The 23,506-nt window shown below is 45.2% G+C and overlaps 2 protein-coding genes across 3 annotated transcripts in view; both read left to right on the top strand.

Annotated features, from left to right (window-relative positions):
- The window catches only part of LOC311369505 (NLR family CARD domain-containing protein 3-like), a gene marked incomplete at its 3' end in the record, with an annotated part of 218,310 nt that extends 211,503 nt beyond the window's left edge, over window positions 1–6,807 (top strand). For both annotated transcript variants that reach the window (XM_084487687.1, XM_084487690.1), the window contains 6 exons: window positions 664–837; window positions 2,601–2,774; window positions 4,219–4,392; window positions 5,097–5,270; window positions 5,430–5,476; window positions 6,242–6,807. In XM_084487687.1, the coding sequence (XP_084343813.1) occupies window positions 664–837; window positions 2,601–2,774; window positions 4,219–4,392; window positions 5,097–5,270; window positions 5,430–5,476; window positions 6,242–6,807 (1,309 nt within the window). The remainder of the gene's footprint in view (window positions 1–663; window positions 838–2,600; window positions 2,775–4,218; window positions 4,393–5,096; window positions 5,271–5,429; window positions 5,477–6,241) is intronic.
- A 5,401-nt stretch (window positions 6,808–12,208) lies between these two features.
- Window positions 12,209–18,978, top strand: LOC311369542 (E3 ubiquitin/ISG15 ligase TRIM25-like). Its single transcript, XM_084487769.1, has 3 exons — window positions 12,209–12,334; window positions 12,639–13,066; window positions 17,548–18,978. The coding sequence occupies exon 3, from the start codon at window positions 17,550–17,552 to the stop codon at window positions 18,693–18,695; it is 1,146 nt and encodes a 381-aa protein (XP_084343895.1). The 5' UTR covers window positions 12,209–12,334; window positions 12,639–13,066; window positions 17,548–17,549; the 3' UTR covers window positions 18,696–18,978.
- Window positions 18,979–23,506: the final 4,528 nt, after the last annotated feature.

Here is a 23,506-nt window from a genome sequence, read left to right as displayed (position 1 = left end):
TAATTTTACGCACAAAATAATTAATACTACGATATAAAAGCAGTAACGATTTACTTATTTAACATACACCCCAATCATAACAATCATAAAAGATACAGGATAATAATTAACAATTATTCGCCGAAGGTCTCGGGGGCTATTCCCCACTACTCACAGAGCCTGAGGTGAATCATTGTCTTATATCAACTACACGTGAACACTCCAAAAATAAACAAGATTACACTTTTTGCCGGGATTTATTTGTTTTTATGAGCGGTTTATTAGTTTTCATTAGCGTGACGAGACGACCGTCACGCACGCTCCCCAATATCCCGAGTTTGAGATCTCAATCTCGGGATATTGTCCAATATCCAGAGATAGCGAACCAATCAAATTGCTCCAGCTTAGGAGGTTCACGTGTAGCATATACTAAATTTAAATATCCAATGTTTTAAACATTAGTTCAACTAAAAACACTTTTCTAATAAATATGAAGAAAATAACTTAACTATGTTAAAAGTAAAAGTTACACAGATTATTAAATTAACATTAATGGATTGAATGTAGTTCAATTAATAAAACATCTCTAATTAAAGTTTTCAACACATCCTTTCATGTTAACAGTAAAATACGTAAGTTACTTTAATCACAGTTCCTAACATGTTGTGTTTATTGTGTGTGAAGGCTGAATGGCTGTCATCTGTCAGAGAGATGCTGTGACGCTCTGGCCTCAGTTCTCAGCTCCAACTCCTCTAGTCTGAGAGAGCTGGACCTGAGTACCAATGATCTGCAGGATTCAGGAGTGGAGCTGCTCTCTGCTGGACTGGGGAGTCCACACTGTACACTGGAAACTCTCAGGTCAGTTTTACTCAATGGGCAAACACTTACACCACAAGTTCCACATCAGAGGACATTGAACAGATTTACCTCCAGAAAGTTCACTGGTCTAAATAAATAAGTAAATGATGTCGTCTCAGGGCTCAAGACACATTTTCTACTGGCTACAATCTTTTTAATTTGGTGGCAACCTAAAAAATGTGCACGCCTTTATTAGACGTGAAAATGTCCTTGGTCACCTACCATCCATCTGTGTCCATTCATGTGAACAGATTCACTCACTTTAAAAAGGTTTAAGTTAAATTGAGTTGCCGGAACATGTTCCGGCACCTGTGTCACTCAAAAATGAATCTCCTAAATTAAAAAAAACAATTACTGTTTGTGTGTTGAATGTGGTTTTCTGTCTAGTTAGTCTTTATTCCCCGTTGAAGTTCCACTAAAATCTTGTGTTAGCATTTTAGTTTTGAGGTGAATTTTTAGGGTAAGACAGAGGGGGGAGAGGGACAGAGGGGGGGAGGGACAGGGGGGGGAGAGGGACAAAGGGGGGGGGGGAGAGGGGGAGGGACAGAAGGAATGGACGGAGGGAGGGGGGGAGAGGGACACAGTGGGGGAGGGACAGAGGGGTGGAGGGAGGAAGAGGGGAGAGGGAGGGACGGAGGGAGTACACACAACGAAAACATACATAATAGTAGAATATAAAAGTTATGATAACATAGAAAACATCTTTTGAGGTTAACTTATAACATGTATCTCAATATACACAACGTCATATTGTGTAACCAGGATGAAAAGTCAGACTCAAAAGCTCTATTTATTATGAAATAATAATTGAGGAAAGCCAAGAATGAATAATAATTGTTTATTAATAATTAAATACACCTGTATTTAAATATGTTGCTATAAGTATAAATAAGTAATTATTGATGAGGTTACATTCATAAATATACGTTCATTATTAATAAAAGGTGACCCACTATTTTAAAACGTTTAACCTTGTTCAGTAGTTTGGTTATATGGACGCTTTGGGTTTAACCAATAGGATGCGTTGATACAGAGACTTCAGGGTCATCTGGGGGAAGGGTAAGAGGTCACGAGTGAGAGAGGGAGGAGACAAAGGAGGAAAGGACTTTATTCTCTGTAGAGATCGCCCAGCTAAATTATATTTAAACATTTACTCATTATTTGTAACCAGTAGCGGTGCCAAAGAATTATGATTGGGGAGCTACGGGGGGCTAGATTGTTTATAGCAGGGGCTAATACATTTGAACTATTTACAGAGCCTGAGGTGAATCATTGTTTTATATAAACTACACGTGAACACTCCAAAAATAAACAAGATTACACTTTTTGCCTGGATTTATTTGTTTTTATGAGCGGTTTATTCGTTTTTATTAGCGTGTCGAGACAACCGTCATGCGCGCTCCCCAATATCCCGAGTTTGAGATCTCAATCTCGGCATATTGTCCAATATCCAGAGATAGTGAACCAATCAAATTGCTCCAGCTCAGGAGGTTCACGTGTAGCATATACTAAATTTAAATATCCAATGTTTTAAACATTAGTTCAACTAAAAACACTTTTATAATAAAAAAGAAGACAATAACTTAACTATGTTAAAAGTAAAAGTTACACAGATTATTAAACTAACATTTATGGATTGAATGTAGTTCAATTAATAAAACATCTCTAATTAAAGTTTTCAACACATCCTTTTATGTTAACAGTAAAAGATGTAAGATATTTTAATCACAGTTCCTATCATGTTGTGTTTGTTGTGTATGAAGGCTGAATGGCTGTCATCTGTCAGAGAGATGCTGTGAAGCTCTGGCCTCAGTTCTCAGCTCCAACTCCTCTAGTCTGAGAGAGCTGGACCTGAGTACCAATGATCTGCAGGATTCAGGAGTGAAGCTGCTCTCTGCTGGACTGGGGAGTCCACACTGTACACTGGAAACTCTCAGGTCAGTTTTACTCAATGGTCAAACACTTACACCACAAGTTCCACATCAGAGGACATTGAACATATTTACCTCCAGAAAGTTAACAGGTCTAAATAAATAAGTAAAATATGTCCTCTCAGGGCTGAAGACACATTTTCTACTGGCTACAATCTTTTTAATTTGGTGGCAACCTAAAAAATTGTGCACCCTTTAATTAGACGTGAAAATGTCCTTGGTCACCTACCATCCATCTGTGTCCATTCATGTGAACAGATTCACTCACTTTAAAAAGGTTTAAGGTAATGTTTTGAATGCATAGGGGGCAGTGTTTCATTTGAGCTGGAACACACCGGAACATGTTCCGGCACCTCCTGGGTCACTGAAAAATGAATCGCCTAAATGAAAAAAAAACAATTACTGTTTGTGTGTTGAATGTGGTTTTCTGTCTAGTTAGTCTTTATTCCCGTTGAAGTTCCACTAAAATCTAGTGTTTGCATTTCATTTTTGAGATGAAATTTTAGGGTAAGACAGAGGGGAGAGAGGGGGGGAGGGACAGAGGGGAGAGAGGGGGGGAGTGACAGAGGGGGGGAGAGACAGAGGGGGGAGAGGGACAGAGGGGGGAGAGGCGGGGAGGGACAGAGGGGGGGAGGGAGGGAGAGGGACGGAGGGGGGAGGGAGGGAGAGGGACAGAGGGGGGAGGGAGGAGAGGGACAGAGGGGGGAGAGAGGGTCCTTCCACTCCCTGTTTTCTCAGTTAAACACAGAGATCAACTACATTTGTCCCAGTGTTTGTTAGATGTGAAATGAAGCCAAAAAAGACGCTCTCTTCCTCCGGTAATGCAATCGTTCGCATAGTCTTTTTTCTTCGTTGTTTCTTCTATTTGTCTCTAACTCATGCTCCAATCTTTCATCGATCGATGCTTCGGATGTTGTGGATGCAACAGAATATATGATGCATCGCTGCAGCAACATTTAAGATGATCGCGATGAGTTCTGCCCGTTCTGCCTCCGTGCTGTCAGCGGTCAAACCAAAACAAACCGAGACCCTACGTCATATCCCGCCCCTTGCAAGCCCGCCCCCCTAAACCAGCCGGAGATTCTACTGATGTCTGAGCGACACCGATATCCGCATATCGGGCATCAAGTGTGAATAAGTGTGAATGACCCTCACAGTCAAACCTCCTGATCCACAAATGCGGAGAAAAGACGGAGGACATGTGTGATTAAAAAGTGAAATTAATATACAGAACGAGTCTCAAACACTACAAAAAACTCTATAATATTATACATATTACAGCCAATATTGAATAAACATAAGGATCTAATGTATTGACTAGTATATATTAGTTAAAATAATAAAACATCTCTAATTAAAGATTTCAACATGTCCTTCATTATGTTAATAGTAAACGTTGTAAGTGACTTTACTCACAATTCCTAACATGTTGTGTTTATTGTGTGTGAAGGCTGGATGGCTGTCGTCTGTCAAAGAGATGCTGTGAAGCTCTGGCCTTAGTTCTCAGCTCCAACTCCTCTAGTCTGAGAGAGCTGGACCTGAGTACCAATGATCTGCAGGATTCAGGAGTGAAGCTGCTCTCTGCTGGACTGGGGAGTCCACACTGTACACTGGAAACTCTCAGGTCAGTTTTACTCAATGGTCAAACACTTACACCACAAGTTCCACATCAGAGGACATTAAACAGATTCACCTCCAGAAAGTTAACAGGTCTAAATAAATAAGTAGAATATGTCCTCTCAGGGCTGAAGACACATTTTCTACTGGCTACTATCTTTTTAATTTGGTAGCACCCTAACAAATGTGCACCCCTTTATTAGACGTGAAAATGTCCTTGGTCACCTACCATCCATCTGTGTCCATTCATGTGAACAGATTCCCTCACTTAAAAAAGTTTTAAGGTAATGTTTTGAATGCATAGGGCGCAGTGCTTCATTTGAGCCGGAACACGCCGGAACATGTTCCAGCACCTCCTGGGTCACTGAAAAATGAATCGCCTAAATGAAAAAAAACAATTACTGTTTGTGTGTTGAATGTGGTTTTCTGTCTAGTTAGTCTTTATTCCCTGTTAAATTTCCACTAAAATCTAGTGTTTGCATTTTAGGTTTGAAGTGAAAGATGGTAAAAAATGTGCACCCCTTTACCCTTTAGTTGTTTTTTTACTCTACTCTAACTTTACAGTTTTAATGATCCAACGGTTAAGTTTCACATCAGAGGACGTTGAAAAGATTTACCTCCAGAAAAGTAATAGTTCTCACGTGTGTGTGTGTGTGTGTGTGTGTGTGTGTGTGTGTGTGTGTGTGTGTGTGTGTGTGTGTGTGTGTCCAGCTTGTCTGGCTGCCTGGTCACACAGGAAGGCTGTGCTTCTCTGGCCTCAGCTCTGAGCTCCAACCCCTCCCATCTGAGAGAGCTGGACCTGAGCTACAATCACCCAGGAGACTCTGGAGCTGCGCTGCTCTCTGCTGGACTGGAGGATCCACGCTGGAGACTGGACACTCTCAGGTATGGAGAGGACAGCTCACCACTCAGGGACAAATTCTAGCTGCTGCTAGATGAAGCGGTTTGAAAAGGCAGCTGTAACTCATGTTGTGAAGAACGTGATACAGCAGATGATGAAGGTGAATGTTTCAACATGCTGCTCTCACTTTGTTTCCCCCCCAGTGTGGAGCACGGTGGAGTGTGGAGGCTGAAACCAGCTCTAAATAAGTGTAAGTGTCTGTTTGATTCATCACAACACACACTCACTAATGGGATGGAAAGTCCATCCACACAGCAGGAGGTGACGTCCGCTCATTCACATGTGGACTTGTGAATACGTATGTGTAGCTATGTTTGCCTGTGTTGATGTGTGTCTAGTATGTTTGTGTAGGTGTGTGTACGTATGTGTACATGTCTATGTACTGTATGTATGAACCAGGTCTATGGTACCAACAGTTAGTTTCCAGCCTGTATGTGAGCTCAGCTGGTTCTGTCTGTTGTTTACACAGGTGGATCACAATGGATATGTATTGGAACCATTCAAAGTCTAATATCTTGAAAAGTGAATTAATCCTCTGTAATATCTAATCTATAGTCTACATGACTATAGATTAGATATTACAGAGGATTAATCAGTTCATCATGATGAACGTTTTGATGTATAATATGTGTATGTCGTGTAAATATTGCAGGAGTAGATTCAGTGTATACATTTTTCATTGTTTTGACTGGGACAACCATTCACACACACATGGGATTTACATTTACGTTTAACTTAAAACATCTTATAAACAATATGCACTACTATTTCTAAAGCTATAGCACACTAGTCCACTATAGTAGCTATCATCTGATATGATTTAGTCTTTCTATGTTCATTTTTGTAGAGAAGATGAACGTGAAACAGGAAGAACAGTACTAGTGATGATGAGGATGATGATGATGATGATGATGCAGACGGGTTCAGTAGCTCATCATGTCTTGTTCTCCGTCAGATGCCTGTGAACTCACACTGGACCCAAACACAGCCTACAGACGACTCTCTCTGTCTGAGGACAACAGAAAGGTGACGCGGGTTAAAGAGGACCAGTCGTATCCGGATCACCCAGAGAGATTTGACTACTGGGAGCAGGTGTTGTGTAGAGAGGCTCTGACTGGCCGCTGTTACTGGGAGGTAGAGAGGAAAGGAAGTGTTGGTATAGCAGTGACATACAGAGAAATCACAAGGATAGGACAGGGTGATGACAGCTGGCTTGGAGGGAAGAACAAGTCCTGGTGTCTTGATTGTTATGATGATCATTACTCTGCCCGGTACAACGATAGAGAGACAGTCATACGTCTCCGCCCCGCTGGCTCTACCAGAGTAGGAGTGTATCTGGACCGGCCTGCTGGCACTCTGTCCTTCTACAGAGTGTCCCCAGGTGGAGGAGGGTCCTCAGACACACTGACACACATCCACACCTTCAGGACCTCCTTCACCCAGGAGGACCTCCTCCCTGGGTTTGGGTTCTGGGGGGTTTGGGGCGGGCCCGGGGCCTCACTGTCTCTGTGTAAGTTATAGTCTCTCTCTCTTCACAGAAACACACTGTTTCTGTTCACAGAAACGCACACACACACACACACACACACACACACTGCTTTTGCGTCAGTGTCTCTAGGGCAGTTATAGTCTCTTGCTCTCTCTCTTTTACTCTCTCTTTTTTTCTCCCTCTCGCTCTCTTTCTCTCTCATCTTTCTCTCCCCCCCGTCTCCCCCCCCCTCCTCCCCCCTGTCTCCTCCTCCCCCCCGTCTCCCTCTCCCTCTCCCCCCGTCTCCCTCTCCCCCTCCTCCCCTCGTCTCCCTCTCCCCCTCCCCCCCATCTCCCTCTCCTCCTCCCCCCCCCGTCTCTCTCTCCCCCTCCTCCTCCTCTCCCTTTGAAATGTATATTAAATACCTATTGATGGTAAATCACATTTTTTTTATGCAACTATATATTTGTAATTTTCAGACATAAACATGTTTGTTCTATGGACTATGATATCATCATTTTTGTCATAATCAGATTTTATATTTCATTCATAATAACCAAGAGGTCTATGGGATAATGTTGCATGTTGTAAATGACTTTAAACTGAATCTTGATTCCTTTTGTTCTGTTGGGAACCAAACAGCCGCAGAACATGTTCAGTTATTAAAGATACTTGCATACCTGTTTATGATTAGTAATGTCTGCAGCTTCTATTGTTTCAGTCCTTATGTTTATTGTGTACATGTAAGGGACCATTTTTCTGTTGTATTTGTTCATGAAGCATAATGATAATAAACAACTCAGTGGATCAACTGAATGTTCTCGTGTGTTCAGCCCATCATCATTCTCCTTTTATTACTAAATAATGTTACATAAAAGCCTTAAGAATAATAATATATTAATCAGAAATTATAAATAAAACAACAAATGTTTTAGTCTCTCTCTCTCTCTCCCTCTCCCCCTCCCCACCTTCTCCCTCTGCCCCCCGCCACACTCACCACGGTAACACCCCCCCCCCCCCCCACGGTAACACCCCCCCCCCCCCACCATGGTAACACCCCCCCCCCACCTCACCACAGTAACACCCCACCCCCCCCACCTGACAACGGTAACACCCCTCCCCCCTCCACCACGGTAACATCCCCCCCCCCTCACCACGGTAACACTCCCCCCCACCTCACCACGGTAACACCCACCCCCACCCCTACACACACACACCTGTCTCACCCACCACTAGGGACGAGGGATGGACAAACAGACAGACAGGTAGACAGACAGACAGACCAGACAGACAGACAGGTAGAGCTCAGTCTGACTCCTGGCGGGGAGACGGCCAGGGCGGGACGAGCTAGAGCTAGCCTAGCGTAGCCTAGCGTAGCCTAGCATAGCATAGCCTAACTTGGCGTAGCCAAGCATAGACTAGCATAGCATATCCTAACATAGCCTAGCCTAGTGTAGCCAAGCATAGCATAGCATAGCGTAGCATAGCCTAGCGTAGCCTAGCGACCCGGCGTCAGGCGTAAACACAGAGAGACACAGGAGAGACAGACAGGTCCTTATAAGGACTGGTTCCTCCACCAGATGGCTCACACACACATGTAGACACACACACACACATGTAGACACACACACACACACTCACTCACTCACGCCTGCTACTGAAGTGGCTGAACCAAATGTGAAATGCGGACCCTTATCTACGTGTGAATGGGAGGTAAGAACTGCACAGTTTCCGATGACATTATTTTGATATTTATCCTTACCAGACGGTTACTATTGGCTGCTCTGAAGTATATTATGCTTGCAGATTAGTTTATCTTCAGAAACGACGAAAATTGTATGAATTGACTTCCAGCTGTCACATATGGACGTGCATCCGTCTGTTCTCCGTCTATTCTACGGACGTGCCGTATATGTGAATGACATATCCTGACGTTGGACCTCCTGAAAAAATACTACCCCTGAGGTAGTATTTTCTCCGGAGGAAATGCTAATTACCTTACATGTGAATGAGCAGTAGAATGTCGGCATTTCTCACTTCACGTTAGTGGGCGTGTTGATGACGCTTTCAAGCGTCACTACAGCGGGAACACGCCCTATGGCGGGAACAAAAAACACACCAGAAGCAGGCTGCATATGTAGGAGAGGCAAGGAGACATACGACTCAAAACGAGAACGGCCTGGAAAGACCAAGAGGTTTTTCAGCTGCTTACTTTGAGGGCCGACAGTGCGGTGATCGCACACATGAAGGGCACTGCGAAAGACGCAGTCATGTACGACCGTGTGGTGAAGAAGCTTTTGCTGAAATGGGAGTTGTGAAGGGAAGGACACAACTCATCACGAAATTAAAATCCCTCAAAAAGCAGTTCACCACCGTGGTAGACCACAACAAAAAAAGTGGGAACGACCGTAAAACCTGCCAGTAGCAGGACTTGTGTGAGACGATCTGGGGGGGGCTGGCACTCCACAAGGCCGCTACGAGCCACTGGCAGCATGCAAGTGGCAGCCCTCTCAGATTCCCCGTCGGAGAGCATGGAGACCGTCATGCCGTCACCGTCCAGCTCAGAGACGTCTTCTGTCCCGGACACTCTCACGCCGAACCCGGTGATAAGAAACACGGCTGAGGAACGGTTCAGTCCAGAGGCAGCTGCTGTCGCCGCCCTTGAGTAAAAGGACAAAGAGGCGCTGGGTCAGCGGCTGAAGAAAACCCAGCAGTTGGCAGAACTGGACCGCAGGACGGAGGACAGGGAACGTCTGAGGGGCCTAGAGAACCGGGAGCGGGATGACCACACACGGCAAGAGACGCGGGAGGACCGGGAGAGACAGGCGGCCCGACCGGACCGACGGCTCTCGGACCTCGACTCCGTGCCGGAGCGAGCGCTGCACAGGCTGTCAGCCCCGCAGCCCCATGGTGCACAGAGCCCCCCCCGACTGCAGCGTGGAGGCCAGAGCCCCAGATAGCATCCCCCCCCCCCCCCCCCCCCCCGGCCCGGTACACTGCCCACGCACCGGGGGGGCCCGAGCCCCATCAACACCAAGACGGACGGGATGGGGATGGTCCTACGTGGACCTCGGAGCCTCCGCGGTTCAGGGCCTGTGCCCCAGAACAGACGCTTGAGCACACTTTACACTTTCACTGCTTCATCTGTTGACTGTTTGTGTTCCTTGTTATTATTATTTGGTGTGATTTTCACGTGTGATTTATTCCAACTTGACACTTTGTTTATTCATATGCACTTTCATTTGTTAAAAAGGTGTGATTTTTTTGTGGTATTAAGCGTGTAATTAAATTATTTCATATCTTTATACGCTGTTGCTTTTCTGCATTCCACATCCTATTCTTCATGAGCGCACTTCTGAGAACAGACTATTCGTTGAGTTCAAATAAGGCCTTGCCTATAAAACAGGACGTCAGGTTGAGAATAAGGCCTAGCCAAATGAAACTACGGGAATAGTCCTTGCCACTTTGTCAAAATTATATTTGTTGAAATTAGGTTTTATCACAGGGCGTCGAAAATGAGGTCACAGGGGGTCGAAAATGAATATGGCCTCGTCAAATAAAACAAACAAATATTAGTTGTCAATGTTTGTCATAGGAGGTCAGGTTGATAGAGAATAAGGCACGGTTAAATTTAAAAACGTAACGTAAACCAAAAAAATGTTCGGGTTATCGCCCAGGCCGTCTGGCCTTTGCCTCAATTAGGCCCCTTTAACGCAACATCCACATTCATAATTGACTACTTTGGAGGAGCATGCAAGAGGGCACCAGCTGATTGTCATTTAGGGTGCCACTCAATGGTAAGCAAATGGTTGTAGTTAGCTGTTGGTTTAAAAATATTTGCATGCTAGCACTGCTTTTCAGAGTCATTTGTGTCCTTTTGGACACGAACAAGTAGCCTACAACCTGTGTTTGAATTAGGTGGGAGCCAGAGGGAGCCAAGCTCCCATAAAGTGAGGACTGGCTCCCATAAAGGCAACAAAGTCAAACATCTGAGGGGGTCTCTCATATCTGAAGGTGTCTGCCACATGTGGCGTTGTGATTTAATTAAACAACGCTCATTATCCATTGTCCATCCCTGTGCGGTCTCTTACCAATAAAGATGTTCTATTAAAATATAGGCTACTATACGGGACGTACACCGACTCATTTCACGGATTCCTGTACGACCAGGTTGCCTTAAACATCTGTCGCATATGTCAGGTGAAAACTAAATGTCAAGGGAAAGAGGCGGTGGTTGAAAAGAGTATTTTGATCGCTTATTAAGTTCACTCGTTGCTTGTAATGGTTTATTTGTTTCCCAGTATCATTTCCTTAATTTAGAAGACAGAGTTTTGTTCATTTTTGAATTGTAAAATAAATTAAATAATTGTTTGAATTTGCAGGTTTTTTAAATGATTGAAAGCGTGGAGTCGAGCTGACCTTGCCTGCTGTACCCACGGCCCAAAATAAAGAACAGCCGAGACAATATCCTCGATTCAAAGTCAAGTGTGAGTCAGTGTGAATGACCCTCACGGTCAAACCTCCTGATCCACAAATGCAGAGAAAAGACGGAGGACATGTGTGAAAGCAGCTTCTGTCTCTCTCTCTCTCCCTCTCTGTCTGTTCATCTGTCTGTCTCTGTCTGTCTGTCTGTCTGTCTGTCTGTCTGTCTGTCGGTGTCTTGTTGTCTCTCTCTATCTTTGTCTGTGTGTGTCTCTCACTCTCTCTCTCACACACACACACACACACACACACACACACACACACACACACACACAAACACACGCTTCACGCTCTGTTTCTACTGGTTGAAGAGAAGTGACTCATTTAACACATTAGGTTTCTAGGTAGGTATCTATTGCAACATTACCTAACGTTGTTTTCTCTATAGTAAGATTGATAAGCGTTACACAGACACACTTCACAATATCACATCATTATAATAAACCAATAACCTAAAGATAGAGTGGGTTTAGAGAAAGATTCAGGGATCCTCAGCGCAGAAGAATGAAGTTCTGGGAAGTGCTTGGAAGTCCAGACAGCCAATCACAGCCTCGGCTACCTCACAGGAACCGCCTCCTCTCTGTGACAGCCAATCACAGCCTCGAATACCTCAGCGAAGGTTTCCACACACACACACACACACACACACACACACACACACACACACACACACACACACACACACACACACACACACACACACACACACACACACACACACACACACACACTGTTACGTTCACTACGTCACGGGTGTCCAACAGCAACATAAAGCAGGTGAGGTGAAAGTGGGAGGTCCACTCACCTGATTGAAGCGCGGGCCCGTCGAGAGTCTAACCAGTAAAATCCCAAAGGGGCGTGTTTGAATCTCGTGCACGGGCACGTTGACTACGGGCACGCGCTATAAACGGGAGCTAGAGCTGGTCTCAGCGCGTTGTCTCGTCAGGAGAGACGCGCCACCGGTAAGCTGCTGTTTGTGTCCATTGAGCCGCGGTTTAAGTTGGTCTGTCTGGTCACGCTCTGTATCCCTGGAAATGTTTGGAGTTGGGGCGTCTTCGCTGTCACACGAGAATACGTCCTGTTTGCGGTGCAGGCTGGGTAATGTAGTTCATCGCACTTTAATTAACACTAATTAATGTTTAATGTGCAATGTGGCTTGTGTGTGGCAGTGCAATGTTTAATGTATATTTAGTGTTTAATGTGCAATGTTGCTTGTGCGGGGAATTGTTGCATATTCAGTTTAAACACTAATTATTTTATACTATATTATATATTATACTATTATTATAACACTAAATACTGACTATTGTAATTTATATTTGTTTATTATTCAGAATTGATAGTATATTATGTATGTGGCTATCAATATTGTTGTTTACACCGTAGCCTTTCTATTCTACAGGTTTATAACCTGTTATTTGTGGACTAAAACAACTGCATAAGGAAAATCAAACAAAGCAAATAAAAAACCACAAAGAGTTAAAACAACGTGTCTCCTTCTGGCGCCCCGTTCGGTGGGGAGAATCTTAAAGAACACACACACACACACACACACACACACACACACACACACACACACACACACACACACACACACACACACACACACACACACACACACACACACACACACACACACACACACACACACACACACACACACACGGGGCGTGTGTCCGTGGGGGCGGGGCCAGGAGAGGACGTGATGTTCGGGAATCGAAACTTAAGGTTGACAGAAACCCGACGAGGAGGAAGCAGTTCTCTCCCTCAGGAGAACAACACAACACGTTTTGGGACACACACAGTCTGACCGACAGCAACCGCAACGAGGTGAGTAAAACAACACGACCTCCGCGCCTCTCTCCCCGCGGTGTGACCCCGTACGGACCGGCCCTACAGCGGGTTATGATGTGAACTAGGGGATCGTACCTCTGTTCCCCCGTCGCGACTGTGCTTTTCGTAGGCGGAATCCGGAAAAAGTTCCACCTGAAGCGCTAGGATTGGACAGGCAGCCTGTCAGGCAAACTCACACGCTGACTCCTCACCCTAAACCTAACCCTCACTGTAACCCTCACCATAACCCTAAACCTAACCTAACCCTGACCTAACCATAACCGTAACCCTATCCGCGAAACGGACCCGTGTCGGGGTCCACCTGCACGCCGCGTTGGAGCCGCTACGGAGGCAGATCGCGGACCCTCTCGCCCGCAGCTGCAGCCCGTCGACGGACGCGCAGCGGGTATGAAAGGCGTTGGCCTTGCGTGGGACGCTCCCGAAGTGCATTGTAGGTCCGTCAGTCAAGTTTAACTTTTCAGGCAGCGACGGATCCGTCACCCAATCAGATCGCGTTATGCAAATATACGCAAGTGCACTGTCTTCTTTCAGCTAAGCTTTCTGTAACCTTTTTGTAACCAGAATGCGCTTTCTCTAGACATCACACGGTCATATTAATCATGTAGTCATATTAATCATGTGGTCATATTAGACATGTGGCCATATTAATCATGTGGTCATAGTAATCATGTAGTCATATTAGACATGTAGTCATATTAATCATGCAGTCATATTAATCATGTAGTCATATTAGACATGTAGTCATATTAATCATGTAGTCATATTAATCATGCAGCCATATTAATCATGCAGCCATATTAATCATGTAGTCATATTAATCATGCAGTCATATTCCACTGTTCTATTCTTTTTGAGTGAAGTGGGGCACTAAAGGTCCCATGCTACTTTACGGATGCCTTTATATCGGTGTTAGTGGCCCCTAATACAGTATTTGAAGACTCATTCCCGAAATTCATCCTTGGTGCAGAGTTACAGCCACTACGGGCCAGTCCCACAATGAGCTCCACAAACGTTCCTGTAGCTTTAAAGGCTAATGAGGAGGAGAGAGGCGGGTCTTTGATGAAAAGGTTACAATCCCTTCAAATTACCCTAAAAATGATTTGGCCAGAGGATGATGTAGATATGGTAATCTATCCAGTTTCTAAAGCCGATAGCCGCACATTAATCACACATTTAACAGGCATGACATTGGAATGTCTGCAATGTCCCATCCTGAATAGTATGGGCTTAAATTTGTCTCATTAATATCTGTAAACACACAGATGGTGATCTACAAATATTTTTGATTTGCACACGTGTTTTGCTATCCACAAATACAAATTTATAATTTGTAACTTGTATTTTGGTTTTTACATACTTGTAAATATATTGTGTTTTTGTAAATACACAATTTTCCATTTGTAAAAACAAAAAGCCATTTGCAAAACTGAAAATTCTGCTCGTGAAGTATGACTCAGCATTTGTGGATCATTACTCACGCACGCGCATCTCTTTCCTCACTTACGCATTTTTGAGACATTCTTGTCAAAGATCCGCACAGATCCACAAGCAAATAGCTCGTGATTCACAAATGGCCCGCCCTCCTCAACCAGTAGGTGGCAGTGTTGTTCTATGCATTGATACTGCATTGGTACTTACATGACCAACAGGCTGACAGGCTGTTGGTCATGTTTGATAAAAAAAGTACATGAAGTGCTTTGGGGTCAATTCTTAATTTAAACATTAATATTTTTAATGATGCACCAGGTTAGGCAAGGCAACTTTATTTATATAGCACTTTTCATACACAAGGCAGACTCAAAGTGCTTCACATATTAACATTGTCATACAATAAAAAGAAAATAATAGATAGTAAAATAAAAAAAAAAGAGTAAAATAAATAGAAATAAAGGCTAAAGTTAAAAAAGCATTTTAGAAAGTGCAATGTATTTCAGATCAGATCAACAGTCTCTCTGGTATACCCACGTGGTATACCCACTTTCTCTGGGACTCCAACCCGGATTCTAGGACTCTAACCCTGACAGAACTCTGGTCTCAAACCCTTCAAAGTCCATTCAGGTAGACTAGAGTAGGGATGTAACGGTTACCGGTGTAATGGTAAACCGCGATAAAAATGTTGTCAATAACAATTACCGTTTTCATTTCAAATAAAATTATTATCTCGGTGGATAACCGCGCCCGCGGTGTGGAAACCGTGTGCTTAAATCCTTCCCAGCGCTTCATCTGAGCAGTGTTTGGAATAACGCCATTAGGTAACGCCGTTATTTTTTCAGTAACGGGTACAACGCTGTTACCGTTACTGACAGTTAAATGCGGTGCGTTACTATGAATTGATTGAATAAACTGCGTAATCCGAACGCACCCCTGGCTGCACACACAAACTGCTAGTGAGGACAGAGACCGGGTGGGGTTAACGACGAGATAAGCGATTATGATTGGCTAAGGCAGAGTCGTGTTTCATGGTAGCCAATCGGAGCCAGTGTTTTTACACACAAGCCAGGATACGCGTGCCACACGCACACACAAACACCAAACAGATTCGACGAAGCAGTAGAAATGGCGAGTCCGGAGCAATCCGATGAAAAGTTGGCATTTTCAAGGTGGAGATATAAGCACTACTTCAAATTCATTGAGGTCAAAGGCAAGAACGTGCATGTAAAGTGAACGTTATGTCCAGGAGCAAAGACTTTGTCGACATCCGTTGTAAGCAACTCTAATTTAATGAAGCATCCCACAACGACACATGCATCTACAAAGCTACTTTTTTTTTTTTTTTACAGTAACGCAAATAATTACTTTCCCTGGTAACTAGTTACTTTTATTATAGAGTAATTCAGTTACTAACTCCGTTAGGAGTTCAGCGGACGATCAGCCTGGGCTTCCCTCAAGCCTGATGTGCGGGGAAATTAACCAGATCTCAGATCCCTCTGTCTTAAGTAGTAGTAGTCGCCGTCGTCGTAGTAGTATTTATACACAAGAGTCAAAGTACAAAACAACTCCCGCTATGGGTTGTAGCCGGGCGCTGAGCGGGGGAAGGCGGGGGAGAGGAGGAGGTCGCTGTCACGGCGATCTGCGGAGGAAGTGTCGGCGGGAGACGGAGAGCGAGTAATTGTTCACATATTGTTCTTTATGTCTTGAATGTTTGGATTAAACCTGCACTACTGTAAATGTTCCTGATAAATAAGCTGTTTACACGCTGAACCCTTGTTCCTTTGATGTTAAAAGTTGCACTTTTGATAATATAATATATAAATAAATATAATAAACACTTTTTTAACTATTTCAGCTTCCGTAGGCCTATCAGTGCTTTCTGAACATATTGAACACACTTTTAAAAATACTGCGAAAACCGGGATAATTTTGGTCACAATAACCGTGAGGTAAAATTTTCATACCGTTACATCCCTAGGTTAGAGGGTTCCCTGTACAATTGACAGCATTAGTTCTGTGAGAATTTATAAAACTTTTAAAGCTTAAATCAAGCACTCTGATTGGTTCCCAACTGTTCTATATTGCGTGTATACCGTTCAGTTTACAGAGTTCAGTATCACTCCGCGCCTAACTTGAACTGTTGTTTATTTATATATAAAAGCAATAGCATAGTTCACTGAAGCCTAAAAATATGTTGATTGATGGAGAGGGTGGAAATGTTGTAAAGCAATAGGCACACGGTGAGTGAACTCGATAGTAGGCTAAATTGCCGGCGAACCAAGCTACCGTCTCTAGCCTTCTCTCTGAAGGACGCTACAGTGTGTTGCATAGCAACCGCCGTACACTTTGGCAGCCAGGAGGGACTACTTTTTTGTATTTGTTAAAAAAATGCTTTTCAGACTTTCTCACTTTTTCAAAATTGAGGGTGTCTATGACTTTCATTTTGCAATACTTATGAAAGCAGTAGATCACTTCAGTCAGTGAAATATGCTTATTAGATCAAATCTGCAATTAATCGATTACGGACGTCATGACTATTTGAATAACTTCCAATGTTGTGGTTTTGTGTCATTTGGATACGTTGTATTTGAACCTCTAGATAGTTTTCAGGGACAGAAAAAGTGCTTCCATGTTAAAAGTGAAAGTGTAGCGTTGTGACACTCGGCTGTTTCAACTGGGCAGAAGTCTGAGACTTCTCACCCTATGCAAACGTTGTTTTTGGACACATACTTATCCCATATTTTAGACAATAATTGATATAAATGTACTTTGAGAATGTATAATTCCTTTAATTTAAATTAAACTAAATAATCAGACAAACATTGTAAGGTGAGTCCAAAATATTGACCCCTCATCCTCAGTGAAGTTGTCCTGTCTGCAGAACTTCATGTTGTACCTCCTATTGGATGAAGATTTCTGCTTGAAACAACAAAATATATAACGTATAAAGCACTTGCATTTGAACGAGTTCAAACTGTTATTTTACTATTGTTATGTTGTTTTCTATGAATGGCCATGTTTTCTAGGAATGGCCTCTGCTACTTCCTGGTCTGAAGAGGACTTCTCCTGTTCCATCTGTCTGGATGTGTTCAACAGCCCAGTCTCCACACCATGTGGACACAACTTCTGCAGAACCTGTATTACAACGTTCTGGGATGACCAAGTCCAATACAAATGTCCTGTTTGCAACGAGCTGTTCCACACAAGACCTGATCTACGGGTTAATACCCTCTTATCAGGGATAGTTGATCAGTTTAGAAGGTCTGCACCAGTCAAAGAGCAGCCTTGTGTTGAACCAGCAGAAGTTCCCTGTGACGTCTGTACTGGGACCCAGCTGAAGGCCGTGAAGTCCTGCCTAATGTGTTTTACCTCTTACTGCCAAACCCACCTGGAGCCACATCAGAGAGTCACAGGCCTGAAGAGACATCAGCTGGTCGAGCCTATGGACCGTCTGGAGGACAGGGTGTGTAAGAAACACGACCGACTCCTGGAGCTCTTCTGCCAGACTGAACAGGTGTTTGTGTGTGTGTTGTGCACAGTGACGGACCACAAGTCCCATCCTGTTGTACCTCTAAAGGAGGAATATGAAGTGAAGACGGCCCAGCTGGGGAAGATAGAGGCTGAAGTTCAGCAGATGATCCAGGAGAGACAACGAAAGATTAAGGACATCAGAGACACAGTGGGACGTAGCAAAGCAGACGCAGACAAAGAGATAGCCGATGGTGTGCAGGTCTTCACTGCTCTGAAGCGCTCTGTTGAAAAGTGCCAGGATGATCACAACCAAACGGTTAAAGAGAAACTGAAATCCACAGAGACCGAAGCTGAAGGCCTCATCAAAGAGCTGGAGCAGGAGATAGAAGATCTGACCAATAGAAGATCAGAGGTGAAGCAGCTCTCACACACTGAAGACCACCTCCACCTCCTCCAGACCTTCAGATCCCTGAAGGATCCTCCACCCACCAGGGACTGGACGACGGTGGAGGTCCGTCCTTCGTCATACGTTGGGACCTTGAGGAGAGCCCTGGATCAGCTGGAGGAGACACTGAACATGGAGATGAAGAAGCTGCCTGACCTGGAACCAGATTTAAAGAAGTGTAAGTGTTTGTTTAGTTTGATTCATCATTTTGTTTATTTTTACGATGTGCGTGCTTGTCAGATCATCATCATTACGTGATTGAAGGGTAGGGAGAGGACAGAGAGGCAGTGGATCGGTGGGAGGTAGTAGGCAAGAAATGCAACCCTTATTCAATCAAACAGAGCCTATGCTGCTATCCACCAACGTGGCTGTTAAGGCTTTTAACTATACGTGTTCTACTGTTAATAATAATAATAATTCATGAAATTTATATAGCGCTTTTCAGTGACCCAAAGAAGCTTACATTTTGGAAGACATAAAAAACACGAAAAGGGTGATGACAGTCAGGGGGACAAGGGCAGGGGCAGGGATGAAGGTGGTCAAGGGTAGGGGAGGTCGTAGGCTTGGGAAAAGAGAGAGGTTTTTAGAGTGGATTTGAATGTGGGAAGTGAGGGAGAGTCGCGGACAGGTTGGGGAAGAGAGTTCCATAGTCGGGGGGGCTGCCCTGGAGAAGGCTCTGTCACTGAATGTTTTCAGTTTGGAGGGTGGTACGGTTAGAGTGAGAGTGGAGGAGGATCGGAGGGCTCGGGAGGAGTGATGCGGAATGAGGAGGTCAGACAGGTAGGGCGGGGCCAGGTGGTGGAGAGCTTTGAAAGTCAGCAGGAGTATTTTGAAACTGATACGTTGTTTGATGGGGAGCCAGTGGAGAGTGTGAGGTGTGGAGAGGAGGCGAGCAGCAGAGTTTCGGACCATTTGGAGTCTATGGAGGGAATGAGAGGTAATGCCAGTGAGGAGGGAGTTGCAGTAGTCAAGACGGGAGGAGATGAAGGCGTGGATAAGGGATTCAGCAGCAGGGGGGGAGAGGCAGTGTCTGATTTAGGCGATGCGGCGGAGGTGAAAGTAGGAGGTCTTGACAATGGAGCTGACATGGGGATCGAAGGAGAGGGTGGGGTCCAGGATAACACCAAGATTGCGTGCCAGGGGGGAGGGAGTGATGGTCGAGGCGTCGATGGTGAGTGAGATGGGTCCAGTTTTATTGAGAGTGGATTTGGTGCCTATGAGAAGGAGCTCTGTTTTGTCGCTGTTAAGTTTGAGAAAGTTATGGGTCAGCCATGTTTTTATTGTAGAGATGCAGGTTTCGATGTGGGTGAGGGGAGGGTTTTGGGTGGTTTTGGTACTGATGTAGATGTGAGTGTCATCTGCGTAACAGTGGAAGTCGAGATTGAGTTTGCGGATGATGTGACCAAGGGGGAAGAGGTAGCAGATGAAAAGAAGGGGGCCGAGGACTGAGCCCTGAGGGACCCCCTGCATGACAGGAGAGAGGGTGGATGTGTGGCCAGAGAGGGAGACGAACTGTTGCCTGTCGGTGAGGTAGGAGGTGAGCCAGTCGAGTGCGGTGCCCTCAACACCCTGTTGGCGCAGCCTTTTGAGGAGGATGGAATGGTGTACAGTATCAAAGGCTGCGCTGAGGTCTAGGAAAAGCAGGATGTTGAGGGCACCGCAGTCTGCAGAGGTGAGGAGATCATTGATTACTTTGACAAGGGCAGTTTCGGTGCTGTGAAGCGGGCGGAAGCCAGACTGGAGGGGTTCATAGAGGTTGTTTGACTGGAGGGGTTCATAGAGGTTGTTTGACTGGAGGGGTTCATAGAGGTTGTTTGACTGGAGGGGTTCATAGAGGTTGTTTGACTGGAGGTGGGTGTGGAGTTGGGCGGCGACAATGCGTTCCAGAGTTTTGGAGAGGAACAGCAGGTTGGAGATGGGGCGGTAGTTGGAAAGGTTGGCTGGATCAAGGGTGGGCTTTTTGAGGATGGGGGTGATGGAGGCAAGTTTGTAGACAGAGGGAACATGACCAAGAGATAGGGACTGATTGAAGAGGGTGGTGAGGTGGGGGATGAGGATAGGGAGGCAAGCCTTGGTTAGATTCATTGGGAAGGGGTCGAGAGAGCAGGTGGTTGTCTTGGACGCAGTGATGATGTCCAAAATGTGGGAGGAGTCAACAGGGGAGAAGGCAGTGAAAGAAGGGAAGGGTGGGTGGTCAGGGAGGGGGGGGGGATAGGAATGGTGGGGGTGGAGGTGTTACTAACAGCGGCAGTCAGGGAGCTGTTGATTTGGGAGATTTTATGGTTAAAGGCGAGGAGGAAAGAGTTACAGAGGTCAGGTGAGGAGGGTGGATTAATGTCCGGCGGCTGGAGCAGTTTGTTGACGGTGGAGAACAGGATGCGGGGGTTCCGGTTGGTGCTGTTGATGAGGGTGGAGAAGTGGGCGGATTTAGCAGCATGGAGAGCGTCACGGTAGGAGGAGATGTGATGTTTGTAGGCTTCGGCGTGAACGGTGAGGCGGGTTCGCTTGCATAATCGCTCGAGTTGGCGGCCAGTCTGTTTCATGGTGCGGAGTTCCGGGGTGTACCAGGGGGCGGAGTTAGTGAATGAGACAGAGGAAGTCTTCCAGGGGGAAAGGGAGTCAAGGGAGTCAGAAACGATGGAGTTGAGAATGATGGCATAGTCGTCAGGGGAAGAGGGGGCAGAGTCAGGGGGGAAGGCAGAGGACATGAGCTGGGAGGGTGAGAGTGGGTTGACTGATTTGATGTTGCGGTAGGAAATGGAGCGCTTTTTGGGATTATGGGGTGAGGGTAGAGGAGCGGAGAAGAGGATGCCGAGATGATCAGAGAGTGGGAAGGGGAGAGGATGGGGGTTAGATACGGGTAGGGAGGCGGAGCAGACTATGTGGAGGATATGGCCTTTGGTATGGGTGGGGAAGTCAATGTGTTGGGTGAGGTGGAAACAGTCGAGAAGGGAGAGGAAGTCAGATGTCAGTGGGGCGGTCGGCTTGTCCGTGTGGATGTTGAAGTCACTGGTAAGTAGGAGGCGGGAAGAGAGAGAGGACGCAATGGTGAGGAGTTCAGACAGTTCAGAGAGGAAAGATGGGCGTGGCTTCAGAGGACGGTAGATTAGAACAGTGGTGACAGAGTTGGGGAGGGAGAAGGCAAGGTGTTCAAAGGATGCGATAGATGGGAGGTTGAGGTTCAGTTCAGTGATGGACAGGGATTGTTTATGAAGAACGCCAAAGCCTCCCCCTCGGCCAGAGAGGTGGGGTTTGGAAATGTAACTGTAATGGGAAGGAGTGGCTTGATTGAGAGTCATTGTTGTAGTCCATGAGGGAGAGAGAGAGGCCGTTTCTGAATTTGCGTTCTCGTCTGTACTTGTGTACTTGCGTTCTCGTGAAACGTCATCAGTCGTAGCCCAAGTACTGTTCCTATTCCAAGTACGCATCAAGTCAAGTACAGTCGTAAAACCCGTGTGTGTTCTCCATGCGTTCTTAAACTGGCCGTTCCACCGAGGACGCATCGGAGGTGACTTGTGTGGACTTGGACCGTTAAATATCCCAGGATGCATTTTGCATTCCCATGTTTTAAAATATTAGTATGTAAGCTATAATAATAGGCTATATATAGGAACATTTGACATATATAACAAAAATGTAGGCCTATTCATTCAAAATATTGACATACTATTTTAAAATGAAAGAGGCTGGGGTTTTGTTTATTATAATTTGTTTATGTTGTATAAGTCGCTGATTGTGTGTGTGTGTGTGTGTATTCTAATCTGTGTCATTTCTCGCTCATTCGTTATTATTATTATATCAATAGTCTACTCTCCAACTACATAGCCAGTTAGGCACGCGCATCTGTACCCTACATATAAAAAGTTGTGTGAATAGCTTATACACACGATAAGCATATCTTTTCATTTATATTCATTCAAAATATTGACATACTATTTTAAAATGAAAGAGGCTGGGGTTTAGTTTTATATCATTAGTTTAAATTGTTCAGTAGTATATGCCTACATGAGGCCGTAAAGCAGTTAACAGAGCTGAGGTGATGACGTCATCGAGACCGCTGCTGTTCCAATTGTAGGTGCGTACTCGCGTCCTCGGAAGTCAGTACTTGGAAGTCCGGACTGATTAAATATTATTGAAGATACTAATGTGTAGATTTGTTTAATAGTTTGAATGATGGTAAACGGTTGAATTTTGACCAAGTTATGATGGCTTAAGTGGATGAAGTGTTGAAGAGGATAAAGCATGAATCAGCGGTGTGTGTGTGTGTGTGTGTGTGTGTGTGTGTGTGTGTGTGTGTGTGTGTGTGTGTGTGTGTGTGTGTGTGTGTGTGTGTGTGTGTGTGTGTGTGTGTGTGTGTGTGTGTGTGTGTGTGTGTGTGTGTGTGTGTGTGCCTGAGCGTCCTCGGATTTAGCATCCTAGCATATCTAAGATGTCAATGCTGCCAGCAGTACTAGTGATGATGATGATGAAGATGCAGAAGGGTTCAGTAGCTCATCATGTCTTGTTCTCCGTCAGATGCCTGTGAACTCACACTGGACCCAAACACAGCCAACAGAGAACTCTCTCTGTCTGAGGAAAACAGAAAGGTGACGCTGGTCAGAGAGGACCAGTCGTATCCGGATCACCCAGAGAGATTTGACTCCCGGCCCCAGGTGTTGTGTAGAGAGGCTCTGACTGGCCGCTGTTACTGGGAGGTAGAGAGGAAAGGAAGTGTTGGTATAGCAGTGACATACAGAGGAATCACAAGGAGAGGACGGGGTGGTGACAGCCTGCTTGGAGGGAAGAACGAGTCCTGGAGTCTTGTTTGTCATGATGGTCGTTACTCTGCCTGGTACAACGATAGACAGACAGAAATCCCTCTCCCCCGCTGGCTCTACCAGAGTAGGAGTGTATCTGGACCGGCCTGCTGGCACTCTGTCCTTCTACAGAGTGTCCCCAGGTGGAGGAGGGTCCTCAGACACACTGACACACATCCACACCTTCAGGACCTCCTTCACCCCCAGGAGGACCTCCTCCCTGGGTTTAGGGTATGGGGGGGTGCCTCACTGTCTCTGTGTAAGTTATAGTCT

Source organism: Micromesistius poutassou (genome assembly GCF_964030765.1).
Source record: "Micromesistius poutassou genome assembly, chromosome: 24".
NCBI lineage: Eukaryota > Metazoa > Chordata > Actinopteri > Gadiformes > Gadidae > Micromesistius > Micromesistius poutassou.
This window is presented reverse-complemented; position numbering and strand designations above follow the sequence as displayed.

What these genes read in the sequence shown, in the direction of transcription:
- LOC311369542 (XM_084487769.1), top strand. Translation starts at nt 17,550, where the DNA reads ATGGCCTCTGCTACTTCCTGGTCTGAAGAGGACTTCTCCTGTTCCATC.